Source organism: Sodiomyces alkalinus, assembly GCF_003711515.1.
Source record: "Sodiomyces alkalinus F11 unplaced genomic scaffold SODALscaffold_12, whole genome shotgun sequence".
Classification (NCBI taxonomy): Eukaryota; Fungi; Ascomycota; class Sordariomycetes; order Glomerellales; family Plectosphaerellaceae; genus Sodiomyces; species Sodiomyces alkalinus.
In genome coordinates, this window is record NW_021167090.1 from 379346 (window position 1) to 402137 (window position 22792).

The following is a 22792-nucleotide window of genomic DNA, read 5'->3' on the forward strand; positions in this document are numbered from 1 at the left end:
AAAGCGAGGGTAGTAATTAATTCTAATCTAAGGAATTAATTCTAATCTAAGGCTCCGTGTCGGAAGTTATTAAAAATATACGCTTCCGGCCGCGAAGATTTATTATTAATGGTAGCACCTTACTTTTACCCGCCTCCTATTCCTCTATACCGTATTCCTCCATACCGTGATCCTCCTCTTCTATATAAGCCTACGCGTAAGTATCCGGTACTATCTCAGTCTTAACCACCTACGGCTCGGTCTTAACCTACGGTTCGGTCTTTACTATTACCTTTACGGCTTATTTCCCTTTCCCCTTTCCGGTCTGCTTTTTCGCACGGGTCCCCTTTCCGACTTCCTTCTTTATAGCGATCGGCACCTCCTTATTATCGTTATTTCCTTTTATATTATTCCGTTTACCTAAGGTTAGCTTTACCAGGGCGGGTACCTTAGTCTTTCGGAGGAAGGTAAGATAATATTCCTTTATAAGACCGAGACTAGATTCGCGTAGAAACGCACGGAGCGTTATAGTATTATACGCCTTATTACGGAAAAAGATAATAGTTTTCGGGTTCTTCTAATCATATAGAAAGACCGTAAGGTCCTAATTAAACTAGTATTTATCGGATATAAACTAGCTTATAAGGTAGCGTATAAAGTCTTAGTGGTTCGGAAAAGTCTAGTCTAGTATAATCGAAACACGGCCGGTAATTTTTTATTCTCTAATCTTATAAACTTTAAGATATCCACGCCGCCGATATCTTAAATGTAGTACTCGCCGCTATACAGGCTAATACTAATCTCCTTCGTAGCCTACGGCTGCTTTTCTTTCTGTGTTAATTAGATACTAGCCCTACGCTACGCCTCGCCGCTTCGAAACGTAGTTAGAAGCACTCTACCCTATACCTACGCCTACGCGACGGCGCCGGGTATATAAAGCGCCTTCGGTTCCGTATCTTCGCGCTTTAAGCGGGGAGGAGTATCTACGGTTAAGTCGATAACCGTGTCGTCGTCGTTAATAGGAGGTATTAATTCGTTCTTAAGGAGTATAGTTTTAAACCGGCCTGCACCGTATTTAGCGTATACTAACTAATCAGGATTAGTATCGAAAAGAATAGTATAATAGACCTTAACGTCAGGGTAAATAAGCATAGTTAGGGGCGTTATTATACAGACTATTATATAACTATTAGCGTAGATGCCTCTTCTAAATAGGCCCTGCGATAGTTATATGGATACATACAGCGCTCTATAGATATAGATTCCTCTTCTGAATAGGCACTATGATAGTTATATAGATATATATAGGGCTATACAGATTAGGTTTATATATATATACCCTATAACCCTGCTTAATTATATCTGCACACGCCTATATATAAATCGTACTACTAGGTAAAAGACTTCTACGGCCCGGGTGAACCTATTAATCGATTATTACTATTTTTAGAAGTTGAAACAGACCGTCCTGCAGCTTGCCGTAGTTTCTCCTCTTTTTCTTCTTTTTCTGGACAAACTCGAGGTTGCCGCTCACATTGCCGTGAGCCCCGTTCTAACCCCGTTCGAACCTCCCCTCATCGAGTACCTCCGTAGTTTCGAGCCGGGCGTACTCAGTAAGGTAGCGTGAGCGTGGCCTTTCGCGCTGGTTCCCTTTTTAGTTTCCCCTGAAAAGTACCGATTCGTCTAACCGTCCCATTAGCTGGCCCTTGTTCTCTTGACCTGACCCCGTACTTCGTCCGTTGTGGCCCTTCGTGGGGACCCTGGATTCGTCCTCGTTGAACCCGCCAACCAACCCGCCCCCGACTGCCATGACCTGCCGTGACTGGAGCTTCGGGAACAAAACATGGGTAGGTCATGTCATTGTAAACTTGTACTCCGCACCCTAAGGTACCTTACCTTACCTTACCTTATCTCTCCTACAACGTACCTTACCTGGTACCTTGCACTTGCAACCTGGAAGGTACGAAAACAATAGCTTCCTCCGTGAACCCTCTTCGTCCTTTTCTTCTCCCTCCCCGCCTCTTCACCCCCTTCACCCCCTTCACCCCGCTTCCGTCTCGTTTCCCCTGAATCGAAAGAAGGAAAAGGGATACTTGCTCCATCTTGACTCCATATTTCTTCCCCCATCTCATTGAGCACTGACTCCGGCTCTTCACCCCGGGATCCCCTCTTATCTTATAAGGACACGCTACGCTTTAGCAGACCCAGTGCAGTGACAGCTTCAGAGCCCCAAGAGCTCGAGGATCAAACTCTTTGGTCTAGCCCCAGTCTCGCACCGGTCGTTTTTGAATCCCGTCGATCGCCCCGTTTCCCGACATCTCTCCCGGACTCCATCCAGAAGAGGGTTCTTTTCCTTCTCAGTCCCGCCTACCTGGATTCCCGACTCCCATGCCGTGCTCAAATTTCCACCTTCACATCCGTTGACTTGGGATTCGAGTCCAGCCCCTCCGAAGCCGCTGCGGATTAGTCCTTGGCCTACTTGATCCGAAAACTTCATTAGCTCATGTATAACTATCGCCATCGCTAGATCCATCGTCCTTCCCCCCCCGCCCCTCTCTCGTCGCATTTACATTTCAAGACATTTCTTAGACTTTCCTCAGAGATACCACCATCCCGTCGCTCGTCTATTTCGCTGTTCGACGTTGCTCGTTTTTTCAATCTCCAGTGTTGAGTCTACAGGATCGACTTCCCAGCTATAACCGCTGGCGAGAGAGTGAAAGATCCAGAGAGAGCGAGAGAGAGAGAGAGAGAGAGAGAGCTCGGCCGCAAAACAAAAAACCACACACCACAATGAGTCTCCAATCGCAGTCTTCGCCGGAGGCGCAGAAATATGACATTGGTAGGTGTTACTACGACATCCTGGGACCCGAAGAAAGGAAGAAAACCCATTGGAACTCAAAAGGGCTGACATCAACCGCAGTTATCGTCGGCGCTGGTCCTGTTGGGCTGATGCTCTCAACATGCCTGGCTAGATGGGGCTACAAGATCAAGCACATCGACAACCGACCCGAGCCGACCCAGACCGGCCGGGCCGACGGCATCCAACCGCGCTCCCTCGACCTCCTCCGGAACATGGGCCTCAAGTCGCCTCTCATGGCCCACAAGCCCGCCCGCGTCTACGAAGTTGCCTTTTGGGACCCGGCCAAGGAGGGTACCGGCATTGCGAGGACCGGTACCTGGGCAAGCTGCCCGAGCTTCATCGACGCCCGCTACCCTTTCACCACCCTTCTCCACCAGGGCCACATCGAGCGCGTCTTCCTCGCTGACCTCGCCAAGCACAACGTCGAAGTCCAGCGGCCTTGGACCATCAAGGGCTTCACCTCCAACGAGGCCGAGAACCCGGAGTATCCCGTGGAGGTCCAACTGGAGCACGTGGATGGGAAGGCGAGCGAGACGCTCCGTGCCAAGTACCTCTTCGGCGGCGAGGGTGCCCGCTCCTTTGTCCGGGAACAACTCAACATCGGCATCAAGCACAAGGACCCCATCGAGCACGTATGGGGAGTTATGGACGGCGTCGTCCAGACCGATTTCCCCGATATTCAGGTTCGTATACTTTTTCACACAACCCTTTTTTTTGTTTCTTCTTCTTCTTTCCCCCCGGATCCACAACTGACCTGCGGGGTTCATAGATGAAATGTACCATTCACAGCGAACACGGTTCCATCATGGTCATCCCCAGAGAGGACAACATGGTTCGCCTCTACATTCAAATCGCGTCGTCGACCGATCCCGACTGGCACCCACGCAAGACAGCCACTGCCGAGGATGTTCAGGCCTCGGCACAGCGCATCCTCCAGCCCTACACCATCTCGTGGGAGAGGGTTGAGTGGTACTCCGTCTACCCCATCGGCCAAGGCCTCGGCGACAGGTACACTCTGGACTGCCGCGTTTTCCTCGGCGGCGATGCCGTTCACACGCACAGCGTAAGCCCCTTCTCCCCTTTTTCTTCCCCTACCCACCTCAACAACCGTAGCGTTCTGATCAGGTCGCTTACTTTCCTTCACACACACACACACACAGCCCAAGGCTGGTCAGGGCATGAACACTGCTTTCCTGGATGCGCAGAACTTGGCATGGAAAATCCATTTGGTTGAGGCCGGATTCGCCGATCGCAGCGTTTTGCAGACGTACGAGCAAGAGCGCAGACAAGTTGCGGAGTCCTTGTTGGACTTCGACAACCGATATGCCAAGCTCTTCTCGCAGAGACCAACGGCGGCATCCGAGGCCGAGGCGGCATTGAAGAAGAAGGATACTGGTTCGAGCGAGGGCGAGAACGCGTTCATCAAGGCCTTCAAGGAGGCTTGCGAGTTTACCAGCGGCTACGGCGTCGCTTACCAGCCCAACGTCCTGAACTGGTCTCCCAGCCACCCAGCTCGATCGCCCGTCATCAACCCGACCGGCTCCACCCTGCGCACCGGTCGCCTCCTGATCAACGCCAACGTCACCAGGGTCGTCGACGCGAACGTGGTCCACCTGGAGCAAGAGGTGCCCATGAACGGCTCGTTCCGCATCTTCGTGTTCGCTGGCAAGCCGTCGGTGACGGCCGGTGCTCTCACTGATTTCGCCAACAAGCTCCAGAGCAAGGACTCGTTCTACATGGCGTACCAGAGGCCAGACCAGGACCAGGTGTCATACCACGAGCAACACAACCCGCACAGCCTCTTCTTCACCTTCTGCACCATTTTCTCCGAGCGGAGGAGTAACATCGAGATCAGCCGCCACGTGCCGAGCCTGTTGGCCCGCTACCGGGCGCACATCTACGCCGATGACCAGTGGGACCGGCGCATGCCTGACGCCAAGGCGGCGGCCCATGCCAAGGCCGGCTTGGATGAGGAGAAGGGAGGCGTCGTGGTCGTGCGGCCGGACGGCTATGTGGGTATGGTTGCCCAGCTGGTCGAGGGCAGCGGGACCGTGGACGCCCTCAACGAGTACTTTGGTGCCTTTACGACGAAGAAGCTTGGCCAGAAGCTGTCGCTTCTATAAAGGTGCCCTGGGTGGCCAGCCATGTTCGTGCCAGGGGCTTGTTGCGGCGTTGAATGGGACATGCATGTATAGATGTTGCTCTTTTTTTCTTCCGGGGGGGGTTTTTTTTCCCGTGTGAGATGAGACTCATGAATCGGGGGTTGTGAGTTTGTTGAGGGAGGGTATCTCAAGCGTAAGATCATTTCGATGTAAAAACGGAGCATAAATGAATTTAGTTTTGGATGGCATTGATCTGCCTGCCGATGGCGACTGTTAGCTTTCTAACCCGAGGGTTTATGTGCGGAAGCATCTTTATGATGTCGCCAAATGAAGACCGAACTAGGGAATGTAAATAAGACTCTGGAGCAATGAATTAATTAGTTTACCTGTTCGTACGTAACCCTATTCTGAATGATTATGTCTGTGACAGGAGGAGGGATAGGAGGAGGATTGAGGATCGACATACCAGCGTTGAAGTGAAATACGACCGAGGTTTGTCCATCCGGGTTCATGCCAACCACACTGGTACAACATCACGTGACTCGAATTTGCTTACCTTAGGTGGGACCAGCAGGGTGCTAAGCTTAATTACACGGATACTTGACATTTTCTCATCGCCATCGCGACTTCCCTTTATGACGTTTTGCGTCGCTCGCACCTGCCTCGTCCCTTCTAAGGTTTATCCATAAATCCGAACATGCCTGCCTCGCACCTTCCCTTCGTCGACATACTAAGTTAAACCCTACCGAGACGCGAAACCACGATTGACATCACGCGAGCGAAACACAGGAAAGAAGTAAACAAACCGAGACGCGACACAGAGCCTATATCCGTCCCCGATTTCCCATTCCTCGCTCTTTTCAACAATCGCAACAGCTTCATCGATCAAGCAAACGTGTAACGTCCAACCAGTTTTCTTTCAGCTTCTTCAACTACCAAAACAACTTCCCCCTGCTGCCTTCTTGAACACAAGATTCACTTCACTACACCTCAATACTTTGACTCTCGATTTCCATTTTCCATTGCTTTGGCTGCCTCAGCCCTTCCAAATTTCCCGCTTTGTCAAAACCACTGGACCGTTTTCCAGCAACGCCCTCTTCTCTTCCTCTTCATCTGTGCTACGTGGCACCTACGACGAACTTCTATCCCGCTGACACGTCGGTTAATTAACCCTTTGATATCACCTTCCTCCTTCCCGCCTCACTTCTCATCTCATACTTCCATCACCGCTACCTCAATTATCCGCATCTCCGCCTTCCCGTTATTATCCATCGAGACTTCCCCCATCCGCACTACGTAACCCGAAACAACAAGGAAATTAACCGTCATCATGGCGACAGATCAGCCCCAGCCGAACTCCTCTGACTTCCTCGAGATCCGCGATACCTATAGCCACTGGAAACCCGAGTCGCGTTTTCGCGGCACCGCTTTCGATTCCCAAACCACCATCTATCCATATAAATGGGAAGTCGTTCCAGAGAACCCGTTGGTTCTCCGTAACCCGGGCCTGTCCGTCAGCGACCGCCTTACAGGCCGCTGCATTGCCAAGAAACATTCCTGGATGCTTTACACACGCTACGGCGGCAAAGAAGCTGTCAAGTGGAGACTGTTCGAGCAGGAAGAACAAAGACAATTCGCTCGTATCAAAGAAGAAGACGAGCTTAAACGCGGTATCATTTATCCTGAGGGGGGCGGTTCCCCGCGTCACCTATTTCCACCCGGTCGTCGTCGGAATTTGATCATACGTCCGGCACAAGTCGACCTCTTCACCGGAAAGAAGCTCGCCCGCGATCCGCGTCCATCGCTCAAGTGGGACAAGGTGACGACAGGTTACCGTCTCGGAGACGCCATCCGAGCCCACGAGGCCGCCAACAGGTCCTCCCGCAAGCGTAAGGCCGAAGATCTGGAGCCGGAGGATCTAGATCCCGATCTGGCTGCCTAGGACGCAGCTAGTCAGGCATTCCTCGCATCTGAAACCTCCCGCGCTCCTGCCGCCGCTGGCAATGAAGCCGGCCCCGTACTGAATGTTCACAATGTGAGTGCATTACGCCGTCTACTGCTACCGCTTATCTTAACCGTGAAGATGCTGACGAATTGATGCAGATCCCGCCATCCAACCCTGCCGCTACTTGGCAACCAAAGTCGTGGATCAGATCCATCATGGCGTCCTTGACCGGAGCCGTCACTACAATCACTACACAGCTCGGCAGTTTTGGTATGTGTATCTGTGTTTCTCTCTACACTGAGAAAGAGGTCTAACCCCTCCCAGTCAAGCAGTGTAGGGTTCGCCCAGGTCCACGTATGCGGCAAGTCGATCCTACCACGGGTCATGTCAGCTCGAAAAGACGATGCTGTTCATTGGATGACGACCCAGTTCGTTGGATTGACGAGGAAAACCGTCTGAACGTTCTGCGCCAGAGACTCGGCTTCGTCGCTGCTTTGAAGCGCACGGTCGAAAATATCGACGACACGATGGTCATCGATTCTCATCACGAACCCACACCTCCTACTTCACCCAACGGCATCACTTCACCCAACGGCATCACCAGAGATTCACTCCAGGATCTTGATCACAATCCCTTCGAGAGCTCGCAGCTCACGCGTTTTGTGGAGATTAAGCCGATCCTCGCTGATGCAGTTGATGTCCTGAGTGGCATCTATTCTGCCGATTTCCTGACGACGCTAAAAAATATGATGGAACACCCACAGATCCAAGTCGAATACCCCACGGTGCCGGAAGACGTTCGGAAGATCAAGTCGACCTTGCTTTTGCTGGAGGACTTTCCTCGCAGCTTGGATTTCACCCTCCGTTCCGCTAGAATATCTCGAGGCACGCTTCGAGTCATTTGTATTGATCTCAAGGCTCTACTTGAGAAGCAGCCGATTCCTGCTCTTGTCAAGGGCTCTATCACACTTACCCGTCTTGGGCGAGATGAAGCCGCTTTGGGGACCAAGCCCACTGCACAGTCGGCACCAGCCGTTCCCGTCATGCCTGGAAGCTTTCCTGGTGACCCATCTTCTCGAGCTGCGCGACGCCGTGATCCCTTCGCTCTAGATCATGAGAGGCAATCTTCCACCCCCGAACTGCCGGACTTTCCCAAGAGAGGATTCTCGCGAAAGCATCGCACCATTCCTATAGAGCTGATTTTGCACCACCTAATTCCTGAGGCCAATGTTCCGACCTACGGAAAATATACTTCTGATGGCTCTCAGCGAAAGAAACCGGCACCCCGGTCCATTTTAAGGACTAAATTGAAGTCCTTGTCTCCAACAAACCCCAAGCGGCTGCAAAGTGCAACGAAGATGAAGTCGGTGCATTTCGCTTCCCCTTTGCACATGCCGTCCCCCGAGCCAAGATCTCGCTTCCTTACCCCCACTAAGAAAAGGTTGACGGGGATTTCTGACCCGTTTTATTTGCGTTACCGCACACCCCCCCACTCTCCTCAACTTGCATCTCCCAATCTTCCCGACTCGCCCCTCGTCGCACCGAGCAGGACGGTCCAAACAGCCTCTTCGGCGCAGATTGATGGATCTGCCGACCTTGACGATACCGTAAACGATACGATGGCTACTGCCGGTGCTCGCGAGAGTACAGCTGCGAATGAGTCTCCAGAGGATGACTCGGCCAATCATGCGGGTGAAAATCAACCCGCTCAGCAAGAAACCCAATCAATAACCCACAATGAGAACAATGAGAACAATGCATCCCAAGACCAGGATGCTCAAGACGCAGAGCAGGAGCTCCAAACCACAAATGATGCAGACAAACAGGAGAATGAGGAGACGACTGACGAAGATGACGTCGTTCGTAGGCGACAGCCCAGCATCATGAAGACCATGATTGAATCGGTCAATGCCAGATTCCCCAAGAAGGCAGCTCGGCCGTTTGAGGGCGACGATTCGCCTCCACTACTAGCACTACAAGGATTACGAATTAGCGGTGGAAAGAAGGAAGACATAGACGACATCGGCATTGCGAAGCAGCTTGAACAGGAGGCAGAAGAAGCCAGGGCTAGGGAAGAAGAGGAGAGACTTGCGGAGGAAGAGAAACTGCGCAGGACGGGCGGCCTGCGGAGCCCTCATAAACCGCTCGTCGCGCCCCTGTCGGAGGAATGGGCGCAAAGGGCGAGAGGCAGCCTCCACTCGAGCAGTGGTGCCCTCGCGTCCACGTCCGAGGGAACTCAACTACGCCAGCACGATTTTGCTACCGTCGTGCCCGCCACCGAATGGCTTAACGACGAAATTGTCAACGGTTCGCTGCAATGGCTCGATCGCTATGTCAACGCCAAAGCTGGGATCACCGACACTCGATCCCATGACCGCACGTTCCTCGCCTGCTCGACATTCATGTGGGAAAGGATCAACCAAGCCGGCCCTGGAAGTACCGAACGCGCTCTCCGACGCGTTGGCGTGAGCAAGAACAACTTCCTCAATCTCGACGCGGTGCTCTTACCGCTTTGCGAAAGAAATCATTGGACACTAATCGTGATCCGACCGAAACAACGGACGATTGCGCACATGAATTCGATGAGCCCTACCGGGTCGACCCGGCACCTCAGGAAGGCACAGGAATGGGTCGAGGCGACATTGAAGGAGAAATACGTAGAGGACGAGTGGAAAGTCGTGGACCACGAAGCACCGCTCCAGACTAACGGTTACGACTGCGGTGTGCATACGATCACCAACGGTATATGCATCGCTCTGGGGCTCAACCCCATCGACGCTTACGCGTCACATGAGATGCCGCTGCAACGTTTGCGCATTGCGGCCATGCTTCTGAATGGAGGCTTCACTGGGGATTTCGACCTGGCGGACATCTAGAAAGATGCCGCCGGGCCCCTGCCTCTTGGAGGTTCTGATGAACAAACGACGGACGTTTTGCGTTCATGTGGTTTACCACAGAAACGACGGGTCCGTGGACCACCACGAAAACCCCGGGCCCGTCGGCCACCACTGAAACGACGGGTCCGTGGGCCACCGCCAAAATGACCTCGGGCCCGTCGGCCACCACAGAAACGACGGGTCCGTGGACCACCACCAAACGAACCCCGGGCCCGTTGGCCACTACAGAAACGACGTCGTGGACCACCTCAGACACTCCGGATGTAGAGAATACGGCATTGTCGTTGATGCGGTTCACCACAAGACCCCCGGGCCCGTTGGCCGGAGACTCAGTTCAGGGCAGAGAGATATTTGTTCGTCTTTCATGGCAGGCGTTTGGATGTGTTAGGAGTATGATACCACCAGAGATATCCCCTCACGAGGCAAGCGCAGGCGTCTAGAGACAATGCAATGTTAAAAGTGTTAAGAGTTCTTGGCAATGAAAGGGCTGACCACGATTCTGGTATGGTGTTTCGTAGACTGGTTCTGATCCATGTGGGAGCTGCTAGACGTACGTACATGGTCACAGGTCGTAATCGGGCCATGCAAAGCGCGAACTTTGAAATCCACCTAGTCCCAAGTCTACTAGACACAAAGGGCAGGCCGCAGGAAGGGAAGGTGTTCTAGCAAAGCCCGGGGAAGGGAGACGCGCGGCTGGATTGACGGGAGAGTGGCTTTTACTTGCTTGGCAGATGCAGGCAAGAGAGCGGGTGGATGGCAATGCAGCCGCGAGTAAGCAGTTGGCCGTTTGTATTTTTCATCGCCAACCGAACCGCTTCACCGCCTGGCTGACCGCTGTATGGGTACCACGGTGGATGGATGGGTTGAAGGGGGCTGAATGCAAATGGCCGGCCAGACACGGATGTGGATAAAAACGGCGGGATTGAGAGGGCCTGATGTGAGAATGGCGTAAAATCCGTCCTTCCGACGTGTGGATAGGTGGATAGATGTGATACACGCTGGAGTCAAAAGGACCATCAACTTGTATCCGTGCCTCCACCCGGGCTGCTATATTTCGTCTTATATCTCCATAGATAGATCTTACTTAACTGCCTATTTCAGCGATCGGCCGATGAACTGGGCTGACATCACGGCGAAGCCAAGAGGGTTACGGAAGACAGGAAGACCTTGATCCATTTACATGCGTGGGCAGTCATGGCACTTTTGCTTCATCGTTTGGTTTTATGTGTGTTCGGTATGACATGGGATTCCACCGATGTCGCCTGGAAGATTGCTCACTCCGTAGTCCCTTTGCCTTTGTTGCCCTCTGATCTACGCGCGGTAACGGTAATCGTAATACGGACGGCCATTGGTGTCTCTCCCAAGTCGAAACCTGGAAGCCAAGATGGCACGGATGACAAGGGTGGTGGTGTTCTAGAAGGTCTACCCGCCCGGCCGCTTCCGATGCCAACACCGGGGTGGCTTGCTTTTACTTCTTGTTTCCAGCGGATGGGTCGGTACATGTTGGTGGCCTGGTGTGTAGGAGTACTACGAAGTATTCGTAAGGTATGTACGGATAGAAACACACAAAGTCAAGTACTTTCGTACGGTATCAGAAGAACTTTGGAGTCAGATGGGGGATCAGGGCGATTTTACTCCATAAGGTACCTAGATCGAAGGGGAAGCAAAAGGGAAGGGAAGGAAGGGCCATAAGCCCATGACCTTCCCACTCCAGATCGGGGGCCACGGCACAGACATCCTGTGCATATACCGTTGTACGTAGGTACAGCGTACGGAGTCTCCAACGTACGTTGTATGTACGTGATGCGAGACAGGCCTCCCCGGTTTCCGGTATATCTCCCCGGGCCGCCCGTTTGTTTGCGCACAGAGACAGACAGATGTGCGGCACTTTTCCGAACCAACAGGGCGGATTTCAAAGATGGCGGCGGGCAGGCAACATTGCCGCCGAGAGTCAGCCGAAGGCATCCAATTTTTTTTTTTTTTTTTTTTTTGCAACAAGAGGGGTCCCAAAGTCCTTGGTTCACTTCAATTTCATCCCCTCCTCGTCTGTTTCTCCCGATCAAGATCCATCGTTCTCCTCTGGCCTGTGTGGTGCGAGGAATGATGAATGAGGTTGCACTCACTGATGGAATAGGTACACAGTAATATGATACTTGGCACACAATGGACGAAGAAGAGCCAACCACGTCCCCGTTTTGGGGTTAAGGCTTGGCGAGATGTTACCTTCCGTACCGTTGTAAGACATTTGACGGTTGGGTGAAGTGGGCGATGTGGGTGCCCGGCCAGCCTCGGCGTCTTGTCCTCACTGGCTGCGCATCCAAGTGCCGAACTGTCTGCTGCCTTGTCCCTGGCAGATGCAGCAAAGTGTCGTGTTGGTCGTGTTGGCCGTTGGGGGGTTTCTTTTTCCGCTCTTCAGTTCGACGGATGATGATCCGGCTCGGGGTTCCCACCTCATTGGGAAAGAAAGCATAGGGGAAACAGGGGGAACAGGGGAGGGGGGAACGCAGAATGGGATCGATCGAAGAAAGAAGGGGTTATGCGCGCCAGAAGAACAACACGCACACACGCACACACACACACACGGAAAAAAATAAAGGTCTTACGTGGTTGGGAGCGGCTGGTTCAGGGTGAAAACGGAAGGTGATTTGGGAAGAACGGGTGCATACATGTCCGACGCCAATCCTCTCACAGGCCTCATATTAACTACCTATGCCTACCTTGATAGTCTGTCCGCACGATTACGTCAATGGATAGAAGCATTAATTATGTCGGTCGGAAGAACAGTAGGGCATCGGAGGTGCGACTGGACAACCCAACCCACCCTCCGCCAAGATGTTCGGAGCATTTATTACGACTGCCGATCCACGACACATATGTACACGTGTAGGTATCTAGAGGTAGGCTACCTATACCTGCAGATGGACGAGAAACAGATGGTTGCTCCCCTGTCCCGCTGCAACAGACCGAGATCACACAGGTGTACATATTATTCGTAGGTCTAGTCCAGTTTTGTACCCCGTTGATGAGAAAACCCTACCCTGTTGGGCTGAGAAAATGAAGCAGTGTGTGTGGGTGGGCTGGATAATGGATGTAGAGCTTATGTCATCGTACATCCTGCATTTCAAAGTTGACTTGAAGAGACGGACAACCAGAACCGTCCCGTCCCGTCCATCTTAGCTCCAGCCTCACTCGTAGTTGTTATCCAACAAGTCGACACAGTATGACGTGAATAGGCGCAAGATGAACGACCCCTCTGATTCCTTCGCGCAATCGACTTGTTTCGTTGCTGCTCATTGAGTGTCGCGTCATTCGCAGAAGTACGGAGTAGAATTAGTGTGTTCGAGTCGTGCAATAATTTGTGGGAACCTCTTTGTTTTCTTTTGGTCATTTTACAGAAGAAGAAAAAAAGAAGAAAAAAAGAAGAAAAAAAGAAAACACAGAAAACACAGAAAACACAGAAAACACAGAAAACACAGAAAGGGGGGGGGGGGGACAAAGGTCCGACCGACGCCACCGCATCGGCCAGCCACTTTTGCACATTTCGACCAATTGCATGCTCAGAACGCCTCGGTTTAAAATGAAAGTCGCCTGTGGCTGGGGTCTTCTCTTACCCAGATTTGCCGCAAGCGTTATACACTATCTCTTGATGACTCCTCCGACCCATCTTACGAAACGAAAGCGACATGTCTCGTTTGAATTGGTGTTCTGGACCTTCCACTAATGAGGCGCTATTATGCTATGGTGATACTCCGCGGTATGGAATGCTGCGTAGGGACGAATGACGAATGATGACACAGCACTACGTACGACAATCCCTACTTCCTACATCGGCCTCTCAAGATGCAAATCAAGGCCAAGGCCAAAGACCGGGACCGGCCCGAGAGTGGCTTCAATGCACTCACTCTCAAACGTGTGATCAGCGCTACATGAATACACGTGTAGCTATTTTCCAAACTTCCCTCCGAACCTTCCTTGTCTAGGTGTCGCCTGATCGTAATGGTCCAGCCTATCTTCCGCATTCGTAACAATTCGCTTTTACTTTTATGCGCTAGAAATGCAATGGGAAAGAAACGAAGTGGGTCGCGCAAGCATTTGTTTTTCGACAAAGCCACACAAACACCGGACACTAATAAACGCAACTTTTACGCACGTCGGAAATGATAGTGGATCGACGTCCAGAGTTCAACGGTGTCTTAACTAAACGTTGCTGGGTCGCCCTCCTTGGGGAGGACATTAATAATACCGAAAGAGTTTATGCCTGTATAAAAGTGACAGATAGGATGACTGATCGCCTTCTTAATAATTGTTTCGGAAGGTTGGTCGGTTGGCTTGTTCCAGGCCTGGATAGCGGCAGCGGATTAATTAATACGAATTATTACAACTGTCTCAAACAAAAAGAATGTCCGACACGCAAATCAAATATCGTCAATTACGGATACAGCCTGATCTTATATGAGACCGCACGTGTTGGATTATATATGTACCATTTTGTCCAGCCAGGTTGAATGAGTGTTACACTATCTTCGGAATGACACAAAGTTAGTGAATCTGACTGAGATCATTCGAGACGAAATGGGAAAAAGATCGCCCAGAGGGGGAATGCTTCGAGCAGTTTTCCTTGCACCCTTGCCACCTGGGACCGAAGTACGGTACTCCTTAACTTTTGCGCCTACCTATTATCATCTCTCATTTGGAATGGATGTCCACTCTCGGAAGGTGTGGAGCCCCTAATGGAACAGTTCTGAAAGGGAAGGTTGAGTGAGAGCGAGCGGAGCCTGGGAACGGCGCAGTTTCGGACGCGCACCATCCCCTAGATGGGCTAAGCCTCGTTCTTGTCCCTCGGTCCAGATGGGGTCATCGCGATATTTGGTTCGACCGCCTGTGCGCGTGACAAGTCCATGACCGCGGGGCCAGGAGGCCCACTAATAGAATTATTCTCCCTTCCTTCGACGAGTTCTAGCGTTACGCCACCACCAGCCTCTGGGCTTGTTTCTCTGCTCCCTTGCAGGGAGGCCCCGGTAGACCATGCATCCTCCTGACCAACCACGCTTCGCTACAGACGACAGTGGCCCGTACGCCCGTTCGCTGGTAGGGTCAGGGCACCCATAACTGGACGGCGCTATTCCTGGGGTCCCACTTCTGATGTGTCTTGGGCGCTCCCACCTTACAAGGTACGGATACCGCGTCTCCTTCCTCTCTCGACTGCATACCGTACGTGTTCGTAAGGCTCAGCAGGCGAACAGTCTCACTTCGTTGCCACGTAGGTACTTATATCCGAGCTTGAATGATTCCGAAGCCGGGCATCAGTAACGGAAGGTGGACGACGGTAATATCAGGCCCCTATGACTTCTCGACTTCTTCAAGCAGGTCCTCTCTTGCGTCTCTCGCTTGACTGGACGAGGCCATACCTCGGCTGACTTCTGCTATTTCCGGCTCGCCGTGGCCACCTGGCGAAATAACTACTTCGGACATACGTTCCATTACGGAGAGCCCACGTACTCCGTAGTGATAGGTAATGTATCCGTAGTGCGGACATGTAATGTAGGAATACGTTTCCCATGTCCCTCCGATGCGCGGGGCAATGAGGACAAAATGGCCTAAGTGGAGAGGAATGCGGTCTGCCCTGCGTGAACATGGGTGACGCTAGTTGGAAAAGACAGGAAGGAAGGGGAAAAAAAAGGAGAAGAAAAAAAGAGACAGGAACCCGATCCAGCGAGTGACGACTGATGATAGACCATACAACGGCCAAATGACGATGTTTGAGCGACGATCAACGGCTAGCCCGATATGCATCGAACTGTGGTGGAAAACTTCCATTGTACTACCTAAGGTAGTATAATGCAGCCAGAGGAGAAGGTGGGAGAAGGGGAGAAACTGGAGAAGAGGGAACCGGGTAAGGTACGGATACATCGTACGAAGTAATTACCTTAGAACTGGAAGACAGAGTGAAAAGACAAGATCGTGCGAGTCGAGTCGGTACCAGATAGATACCTCCAGTCCGCTGATCAGCCTCCTCACAGACGCGGCATTTTTTGGGGATAAGGACGAACAGGTCCGAAATGGCAGGGTATCGTTAGGTACCGTACCCTGTCACTCGGTCATTCCTGCCTTTCTCGCTTCGATGTTCCATCCCCCTACCTTAGTCCCTGCCTAAATACTTGGAGACGCCCTGTCCATTGAGTCCATGACCCTTTCCCCATCCCACTTGTCCACTTCAAGCTGGTTCTCTGGCCTTTCCGTCCCCTGCCCTCGGTTTCCCTATCTCCTCTTTCCCTAGCTTTCCCTAGATTAGGCCCCCTTCCACCCTTCCACCCTTCCAGAACACATAATGTACGAATAATAAGGACCCAGAAGACAGACACCAGAACAAAACCTAAGAAGCACCCGCCGGGGACATAACTTTTAACAGTGGAAGTGTTTCTTGCCTGCCGGCTCACCCCCAGACACCCACCTAGTCATCGTCATCCTGTCACAGGAACCCGAACAATCCGTCAGCTTGGTCCCTCGTCTTTGCCTTCTTCGCCTCTTCTTCGCCTCTTTCTTTTCCCCTGCCCTCCGACTTCGACATCTCACAACGTCTGTTAAGCGGAAATCTCTCGAGGAAAGCATCCCGATAGGCGCAATCTGCAACTTTTATTCTTACTTTTCTTTCTTTCTCCTCATCTTTTCACTCCTCCCAAGACACATAAAACGAAAACGAAAACGTTTCCGAGACTCGATCAATCGCCGCCCTATCTATCCGTCCTTGCCGCCCAATATTTCCTCCTACAACTACCTAAGATATCTACCTGAGATCGCTGCTACGCCGGTCGGATCAACGCCTCGGCTGTCGTGACTCGTGACATCCGTCCGTTGCACGCAGACACACATACATACATACATACATACACTTCCGACCCGACACCTGATAAATTCATTCCCACCGGCCGTATCTACGAAGTACTTGGTGCCACACGGCCTAGCACCCGCAGCTCAACATCGCACGCTGTCCACTTCCAGGCCCATCGTCGTACCTTACGTGCACATGCACGGCGGCGAATTTCGGGAAGGCTTGTAAAATAACCTTCCAGTCCTTCGCGAACGGTCCCGGCACTAGGACATTAGCCAACGTCAGATAGCGGAACCACGACTACTGCCTACGCTCGACTGACGAAAGAGGCGTCTTCCCAATTTGCCGCATACGCAAACGCAGGGGGCGAGAATAGACGAAGTTGTCGAGGAATCGAGCAGTCGAAAGTCGAACCACCCTTGGCGAGAGGACACGGCAGTTGTGTGCGACGGATGCGTATTTTGGCAGTTTGCCGCAATTTGTCCTTGGTCGCACTATCCCCGCCTCCCAGCGCCGATTGCGATAACTCACCTGCATTCCTTTGTTCACCGTGGCGGGTCTAGCAACGCAGAACTGTCTAGAATTGTCTCACTGCTGAGAAAACGACAGGCTGAGCTTCTCTTGGGCTTTGTGAACAGGCCTTTCCCTTGCTTCTTGTCTCTTATCGATTCTTGGCTAGAGACAAGAACACATTCCGCTCATACTCTCCTATTCGGATCGACCCTCCAACTCGTCGTCCTTGGCTGTTAGGTTATCTCTCCTTTTACCCACGAATAACTCGTCTCGCCTACCCCTTGTCTTCATTTTGTTGCCGTTTATCCAGACCTTCAAATGAAGCAGGCCCAACGACACTGCATTCCCGACACCAGATCATAGTGTTGCAATACACATCACGACCGTCTAGTCACACCACCCATTCTTCGTGCCGGCGATTCTTTTCTTAACCTGGATCCGATTGACTGGGGGAACTTCGCTGCCTTTCCCCTCGCTTGGATCGTCTAGCCCTTGGCCGCTTCAACCACGAAGGGGTCACGGTTGTCACTGTGTGGCAATGAGAAAGTCCAGGATAAAACGGCACTCGGTCTATCTAACCCCGTCGCCTTCACCCGAACGCGAGCTCCCACCATCCAGGCCGGTATCACTCCTCCTGGACTGGGAAGTTGGATCAACTATGACCGCTTCGAGGCCGACGAGTGGCAGTTTGCACTCGACTGCCAACCCCTATCACGTGGAGCCCCCTACCTTGTCTGAAATCTTATCCAATTCGTCTCGTCCGCCATGGACTCTCGCTGCCTTCATGGCTTACTTGTCTCAAAACCACTGCTTAGAGACGCTCGAGTTCACCATGGATGCCGATCGTTATCGCCAAGCCTTCCATCAGACGATGATTGAACAGACTGCGTCAGTTCGCGACGGTGCCGACTATATTTGCTCTCTCTGGGAGAAACTTATGCAGGCATACATCATCCCATACGCTCCCCGCGAAGTCAATCTTCCCGCCCGAGTACGAGATCATCTTCTCGCTCATCCGTGTACCTGGTCCCCACCCCACCCTGATGAGCTCGGCGAGGCTGTTAGCATTGTGTACGAGTTGATGAACGACTCGGTGCTGCTCCCCTTCATCGAGTCGCTTTCCCCGGCGCAATCTGAGGTCTATCTGGCCGACGACAGTGCAGAGGTAAGGCAAGGACGTTCGAAAGTTCGACCCCAGACGGAATCTGGACCGAAGAGGTCAGACGAATCGAGCCGTTCCCCCAAGTTCCTGCCACAACTGGTCATCGGCCGCGGCGGGACCAATAGCCGCACAACCTCGACGTTTGCCGAATTCGGCGAGCGAGAGGGTCTCACCGACGACAGCGGCAGTGCTTCCTCGCCCGCTGCAGAACCCATGACGCCGCCCACAACTCCCCCAACCTCGGAATCGACATTATCGCAATCGCCCGGTAGCTTTCAGAGAGCGCTGTCCGCCCACACCAATGGTTGGAAGAAGGTCGGTGCAAAGCTCGGGTTCGGCCGCAAGTCGCGCAACTCGAGGCACCGGTCACATCCAACATCGTCCGGCCCCGTAGACGGAGACGTTACTATGAGTGACGCCAGCCTGAGCGGGGTCTCATAGGAAGTACAGGTCGTGTCATCAACCACATCCACATCACCAGCCGTCTCCGTTACCCGGTTCCCCATCGATGACGGCGATGGCAACAGCCACGTCCCATCGTGGGAGGAGCCCCACCCAGGCAGACCGCTGTCTTTGCCGTTTGAGACGACCTCTGACCTGGTTGGGAGAGCGGCTGGCGCTGGCTCTCACCACGTCGGCGGTGGATACAGGGGTGGCACGGCCGCAAAAGGGCAGAGTCCATACACTAAACCGAACCGACATATGCTGGTTCGACGGCAGGCCCGTGTGCGCACACGTGATAGTCTCGCTGTTACTTCGGTTAGTCCAACGACGCAGGCCCAAATAGGTCATGCGAACGTTTGCTCTAGTCCAACGGAGACGATCGGGAAAGCAACGGTGTCGACGATCACGTCCACGACGATCACTTCTACGGCCCTACTAGAGACTGTGAGACCTCAACTCAACCTCGACACTGAAATGATCTCAGCCGAATCGCCGCCTGCCTCACAGCCGTCGTCTCCTTATGTTTTCTCTGACGTATCGAACTTCCTCATGATCGGTTCGCATTCTGGGTTGGGAGTGGAGCCGCAGACGCCGTCCGGTGACTTCTTGGTTTACGATCGCGCTGCGCCCGAGGAAGACCTCTATGGTTGGGACGAGGAGCTTGAGCGACATCTGACGACTGGAAGCGTCCCGGTGGGCCCTGGTCAATTTCGTGACCCCGACGCAGTCGATGGTCGTCGGCACGCTAGGGCCAGCGGGCCCCGTCGCAATCTGTTACGACGCGTCTTCCACAGGAGCCATGCATCGCAAGACGCCGTTACCTCCGAGTCTCGACGGACGAGCAACTCGTCACTCTAATAAGCGCGACCTATGTATTTTATTTTCTCTCTCTCTCTTTTTCCTTCCTCTTTTTCCTTCTTTTTTGATACCCTACTTGCACAGAATTTTTCAGGGCTCGATACTTTTCCTTCTCCATCTACGGTTTGCAGTAACGGGTTTCAAAACGTTTGGTGGCGCACAGGGATGGGAGGGCCATGTCATCAACAGCATTTTAACGAATACCGGGGGGGCATAGAGAAGTACAGGCATTGTAGACAGGCGTGCGGGTACTTGGTATTGTGGGTTTCCTAACCCTGGCTGGGTTTGGCATTGCACGGATGACGATGGGAAGACATGAAAACGAGAAATGTTTGAATAGAGGATCGCAACCACGTCTCCTTGGGAGAAGGAGTCGAGGGGAAGGAAACGAGCGCTCTAAGGAACCCCATTCCACCCTTTCGCAGTCTTTTCATGTGTAAGATTTTCGGACTAGAGGATTATCTGCCCATCTCCACGGCCTTTCATGTTCACTTTCAGCTTTGGGTTGGATACGAAAATGCCGATGCTCTGTGGCAGTTAATTCTTGGATGTGGATTCTCCCAACTCATAAGGCTGGGTTCTGAATGTGTTCCATGTATAACCTTATATAACATGTATCCCTATTCTGCCGCCTTCTTTCGTTGTGAACCTGAATGGTGAGTCGTAACTTTTGACTTGCAAAAATCGCAGTGTTTGTCCAATCTCCACGAGGTCAACAGATCGGATTATATTTGGTATTTGTTGAAAGTAGGAAGGTTGATGAACATGGTGGTATGATGGTATCGAGGCCAACGGTGCAATGTGTTGGCTCTCATGTTGGCGCAAGAGTAACTAACCACCGATCTATATAGGCCCATGCCATCCCCCAGCCATTGTTTCCACCACGTTACACTGCATTACTCACTCGTCTCTCTGCCTGTCATGGCGCGAGAACATCTTGAACTCCGACGAGTTGGTGAAATCTATCCCACCCTCTTCGATCTGTTTCCTCGTGGATGAGAGCAATGGCTTCGGCAAGCCCATGGATTCAAGGAAGGCGACGGCTACGAAAAGAGAGAAAAAGAGACGTAAGCGATATGGACAACATCGTATATGGGGGGGGGGGGGGGGGGGGGGGCATAGAATGTCAAAGCGTCGCTACTCACTTTCTTTCCATTCCAGGTCTTGCCGGTTCTTGTCCCACCCCAGCTCCTCGCTCATGATGTCGATGGTCCTGGGCAGGGCCTCGAGGGCCGCCTGGGCGCTGAGGAAGGCGAGGCGGGTGCGACGGGCCAGGACATCGACGGCGGTCTGGGCGTACTCGTGGCGGACGGCGTAGCGGACCTCGCCGTCGACGAAAGGGTAGAGCGAGGAGATGCGGTGGCCGCGGGCGGGGAAGCGCTTGGCGGTGGGGCTGCAGAGGGCAGCGATGGACCAGGCGCGGTCGCCGTAGCTCTCGGTGAGGTGCTTGGCGACCTCGGTCTCGAGGCCGAAGTGCTGGATGACGTTGATGAAGAGGGTCTTGCTGAAGCCGTGGGCGCCGATGAGGCGGACCTTGTGGGTCTGGCAGGAGCCGTCGAGGATGGCGCCGTCGTCGACGACGTCGGTGCCGCTGATGCGCGGGGCGGTGCCGTACGGGCGGGGTCGCAGGCCGAACTCCCGGATGGTGGCGTCGACGCACTCCTCGGCCATCTGGCGGTAGGTGGTCCACTTGCCGCCGGCGCAGGTGACCAGGCCTGACGGGGAGATGTCGATGAGGTGGTTGCGCACGAGGGACTCGGTGTTCTTGGCCTTGGGGTCCTTGACTAGGGGCCGGATGCCGGACCAGGCGGCCAGGACGTCCCCTCGACGGACATCGATGTCCGGGGAGAGGTATTGCCTGATTTCCTGCAGAATCCAATCGATCGACTTCTCGTCAGGCAGCGGGTTCTGGGTGATGGAGCATGGGTCGTCCGTGGTGCCGGCAATGGTGTTGCCCTGCCATGGAAGGAAGAAGATGACTCGGCCGTCGGACGTCCTTGGATCTATGAGGCCCATCTTGGCAGGGCTGTAATAGCCCGGAAGGACGATGTGGACGCCAGACGAAGGGGCGACGATGCGCTTGCAGGAGGGGTCGTCCATGGCCCTGATCGAGTCGGAAAACGGACCGGTGCAATTGATGATCGACTTGGCTCGGACGGGCATAGGATCAGAGCGCGTGCCGTTCTTGTCGGCCACCAAGTCCCTGACGACAGCACCGCAAAGCTTGCCATTCTCGTCCTTCTGAAGGCCCGTCACTTCGACATGGTTCAATACGGTGGCCCCATACAGCGCAGCGGTCATGGCGAGAGACACGTTCATTCGCGAGTCGTTGTGCGCACCATCGTAATAGACAAGAGCGCCGACTAGTCCGGTCTTTTTAAGCATGGGAAAAGCGTCGAAAACCTTGCTCCTCGGGAGGAAGTAGGAGCTCTCGATACCCTCGCTCCCGGCGAGGAGGTCGTATGTCTTGGTGCCGGCCCAGAAGTACGGTACCTTCCACCAACGGTCTATAGGGATCATGATGGGAAGCCACATACTCAAATGCGGTGCGGTCTGTAAAAAGTATTTGCGCTCCTTTAGGGCCTCCCGCACGAGCTGGTACTGGGCATAGTCGAGGTTCCAGACGGCTTTCTCGAGATATCTGACGCCGCCATGTACTAACTTGGTGCTTTTGCTGCTCGTGCCACTACTGAAATCATCCCTCTCGATGAGGGCGACCTTGAGACCCCGAGTGGCAGCGTCGAGAGCGACGCCAGTACCGGTAGCACCTCCACCGATGATGAGCATGTCATATTCTTCGCCGTCGGGTCCGGACCTCTTCTTCAGCGCGGCGATCTGCTGGGAGCGACTAGGCGCCCTCGGGAACTGCGGGAGCTTGAAGTTACCATCCGGGCCGAAGATGGGCGGCGGAACAGCGGCGGCTTCGTAGCCGGGGATGTTGCGAGGTCGGTAGGTATAGTAGACGAGGACACCTCCTGCGGCGAGTGCACCTGCAGCAGGTGCCAGTCGTCTCAGGAGTCTGGAAGAAGAGGGAGTGGGAGGCATGGCGGGCTAAGCGGCGAAAGGATTAGATAGGTAGCGAATGCTCAGTCTAGGCATTGGTGATCATCCCTTCACGCGTTGACTGCTGACTGTGAAAAGAACTCGAGGCAGTCGGGCACAGAATGGACGCGGATACCCGGCGAAATATGATGATGAGAGGG

General features: G+C 53.3%; 7 protein-coding genes across 7 annotated transcripts; 4 read left to right on the plus strand and 3 right to left on the minus strand.

Annotated features, from left to right (window-relative positions):
- Positions 1-2012: 2012 nt before the first annotated feature.
- On the minus strand, positions 2013-2657 carry SODALDRAFT_74628 (hypothetical protein). The gene has a single exon (XM_028615642.1). It carries the CDS (start codon positions 2543-2545, stop codon positions 2201-2203), a length of 345 nt encoding a protein of 114 aa, XP_028462758.1. The 5' UTR covers positions 2546-2657; the 3' UTR covers positions 2013-2200.
- A 112-nt stretch (positions 2658-2769) lies between these two features.
- On the plus strand, positions 2770-6095 carry SODALDRAFT_363644 (hypothetical protein; the record flags this gene model as incomplete). The annotated part of the gene is made up of 7 exons (XM_028614575.1): positions 2770-2818; positions 2900-3522; positions 3609-3902; positions 4000-4949; positions 5372-5466; positions 5721-5838; positions 5915-6095. The coding sequence occupies 7 exons, from the start codon at positions 2770-2772 to the stop codon at positions 6093-6095; spliced, it is 2310 nt and encodes a 769-aa protein (XP_028462759.1).
- A 670-nt stretch (positions 6096-6765) lies between these two features.
- On the plus strand, positions 6766-10117 carry SODALDRAFT_74706 (hypothetical protein). The gene is made up of 3 exons (XM_028615643.1): positions 6766-6976; positions 7045-7156; positions 7211-10117. Exons 2-3 carry the CDS (start codon positions 7102-7104, stop codon positions 9760-9762), a joined length of 2607 nt encoding a protein of 868 aa, XP_028462760.1. The 5' UTR covers positions 6766-6976; positions 7045-7101; the 3' UTR covers positions 9763-10117.
- A 5050-nt stretch (positions 10118-15167) lies between these two features.
- SODALDRAFT_329155 (hypothetical protein) lies at positions 15168-15819 on the minus strand. The gene has a single exon (XM_028610862.1). It carries the CDS (start codon positions 15691-15693, stop codon positions 15427-15429), a length of 267 nt encoding a protein of 88 aa, XP_028462761.1. The 5' UTR covers positions 15694-15819; the 3' UTR covers positions 15168-15426.
- Positions 15820-17406: 1587 nt separating this feature from the next.
- SODALDRAFT_74765 (regulator of G protein signaling superfamily) lies at positions 17407-18859 on the plus strand. Its single transcript, XM_028615644.1, has one exon. The coding sequence runs from the start codon at positions 17664-17666 to the stop codon at positions 18726-18728; it is 1065 nt and encodes a 354-aa protein (XP_028462762.1). The 5' UTR covers positions 17407-17663; the 3' UTR covers positions 18729-18859.
- On the plus strand, positions 18860-19805 carry SODALDRAFT_74794 (hypothetical protein). Its single transcript, XM_028615645.1, has 2 exons — positions 18860-19193; positions 19266-19805. The coding sequence occupies exons 1-2, from the start codon at positions 18990-18992 to the stop codon at positions 19587-19589; spliced, it is 528 nt and encodes a 175-aa protein (XP_028462763.1). The 5' UTR covers positions 18860-18989; the 3' UTR covers positions 19590-19805.
- Positions 19806-20489: 684 nt separating this feature from the next.
- SODALDRAFT_284500 (glycerol-3-phosphate dehydrogenase) lies at positions 20490-22634 on the minus strand (the record flags this gene model as incomplete). The annotated part of the gene is made up of 2 exons (XM_028608470.1): positions 20490-20632; positions 20735-22634. The coding sequence occupies 2 exons, from the start codon at positions 22632-22634 to the stop codon at positions 20490-20492; spliced, it is 2043 nt and encodes a 680-aa protein (XP_028462764.1).
- Between the last annotated feature and the right edge of the window lie 158 nt (positions 22635-22792).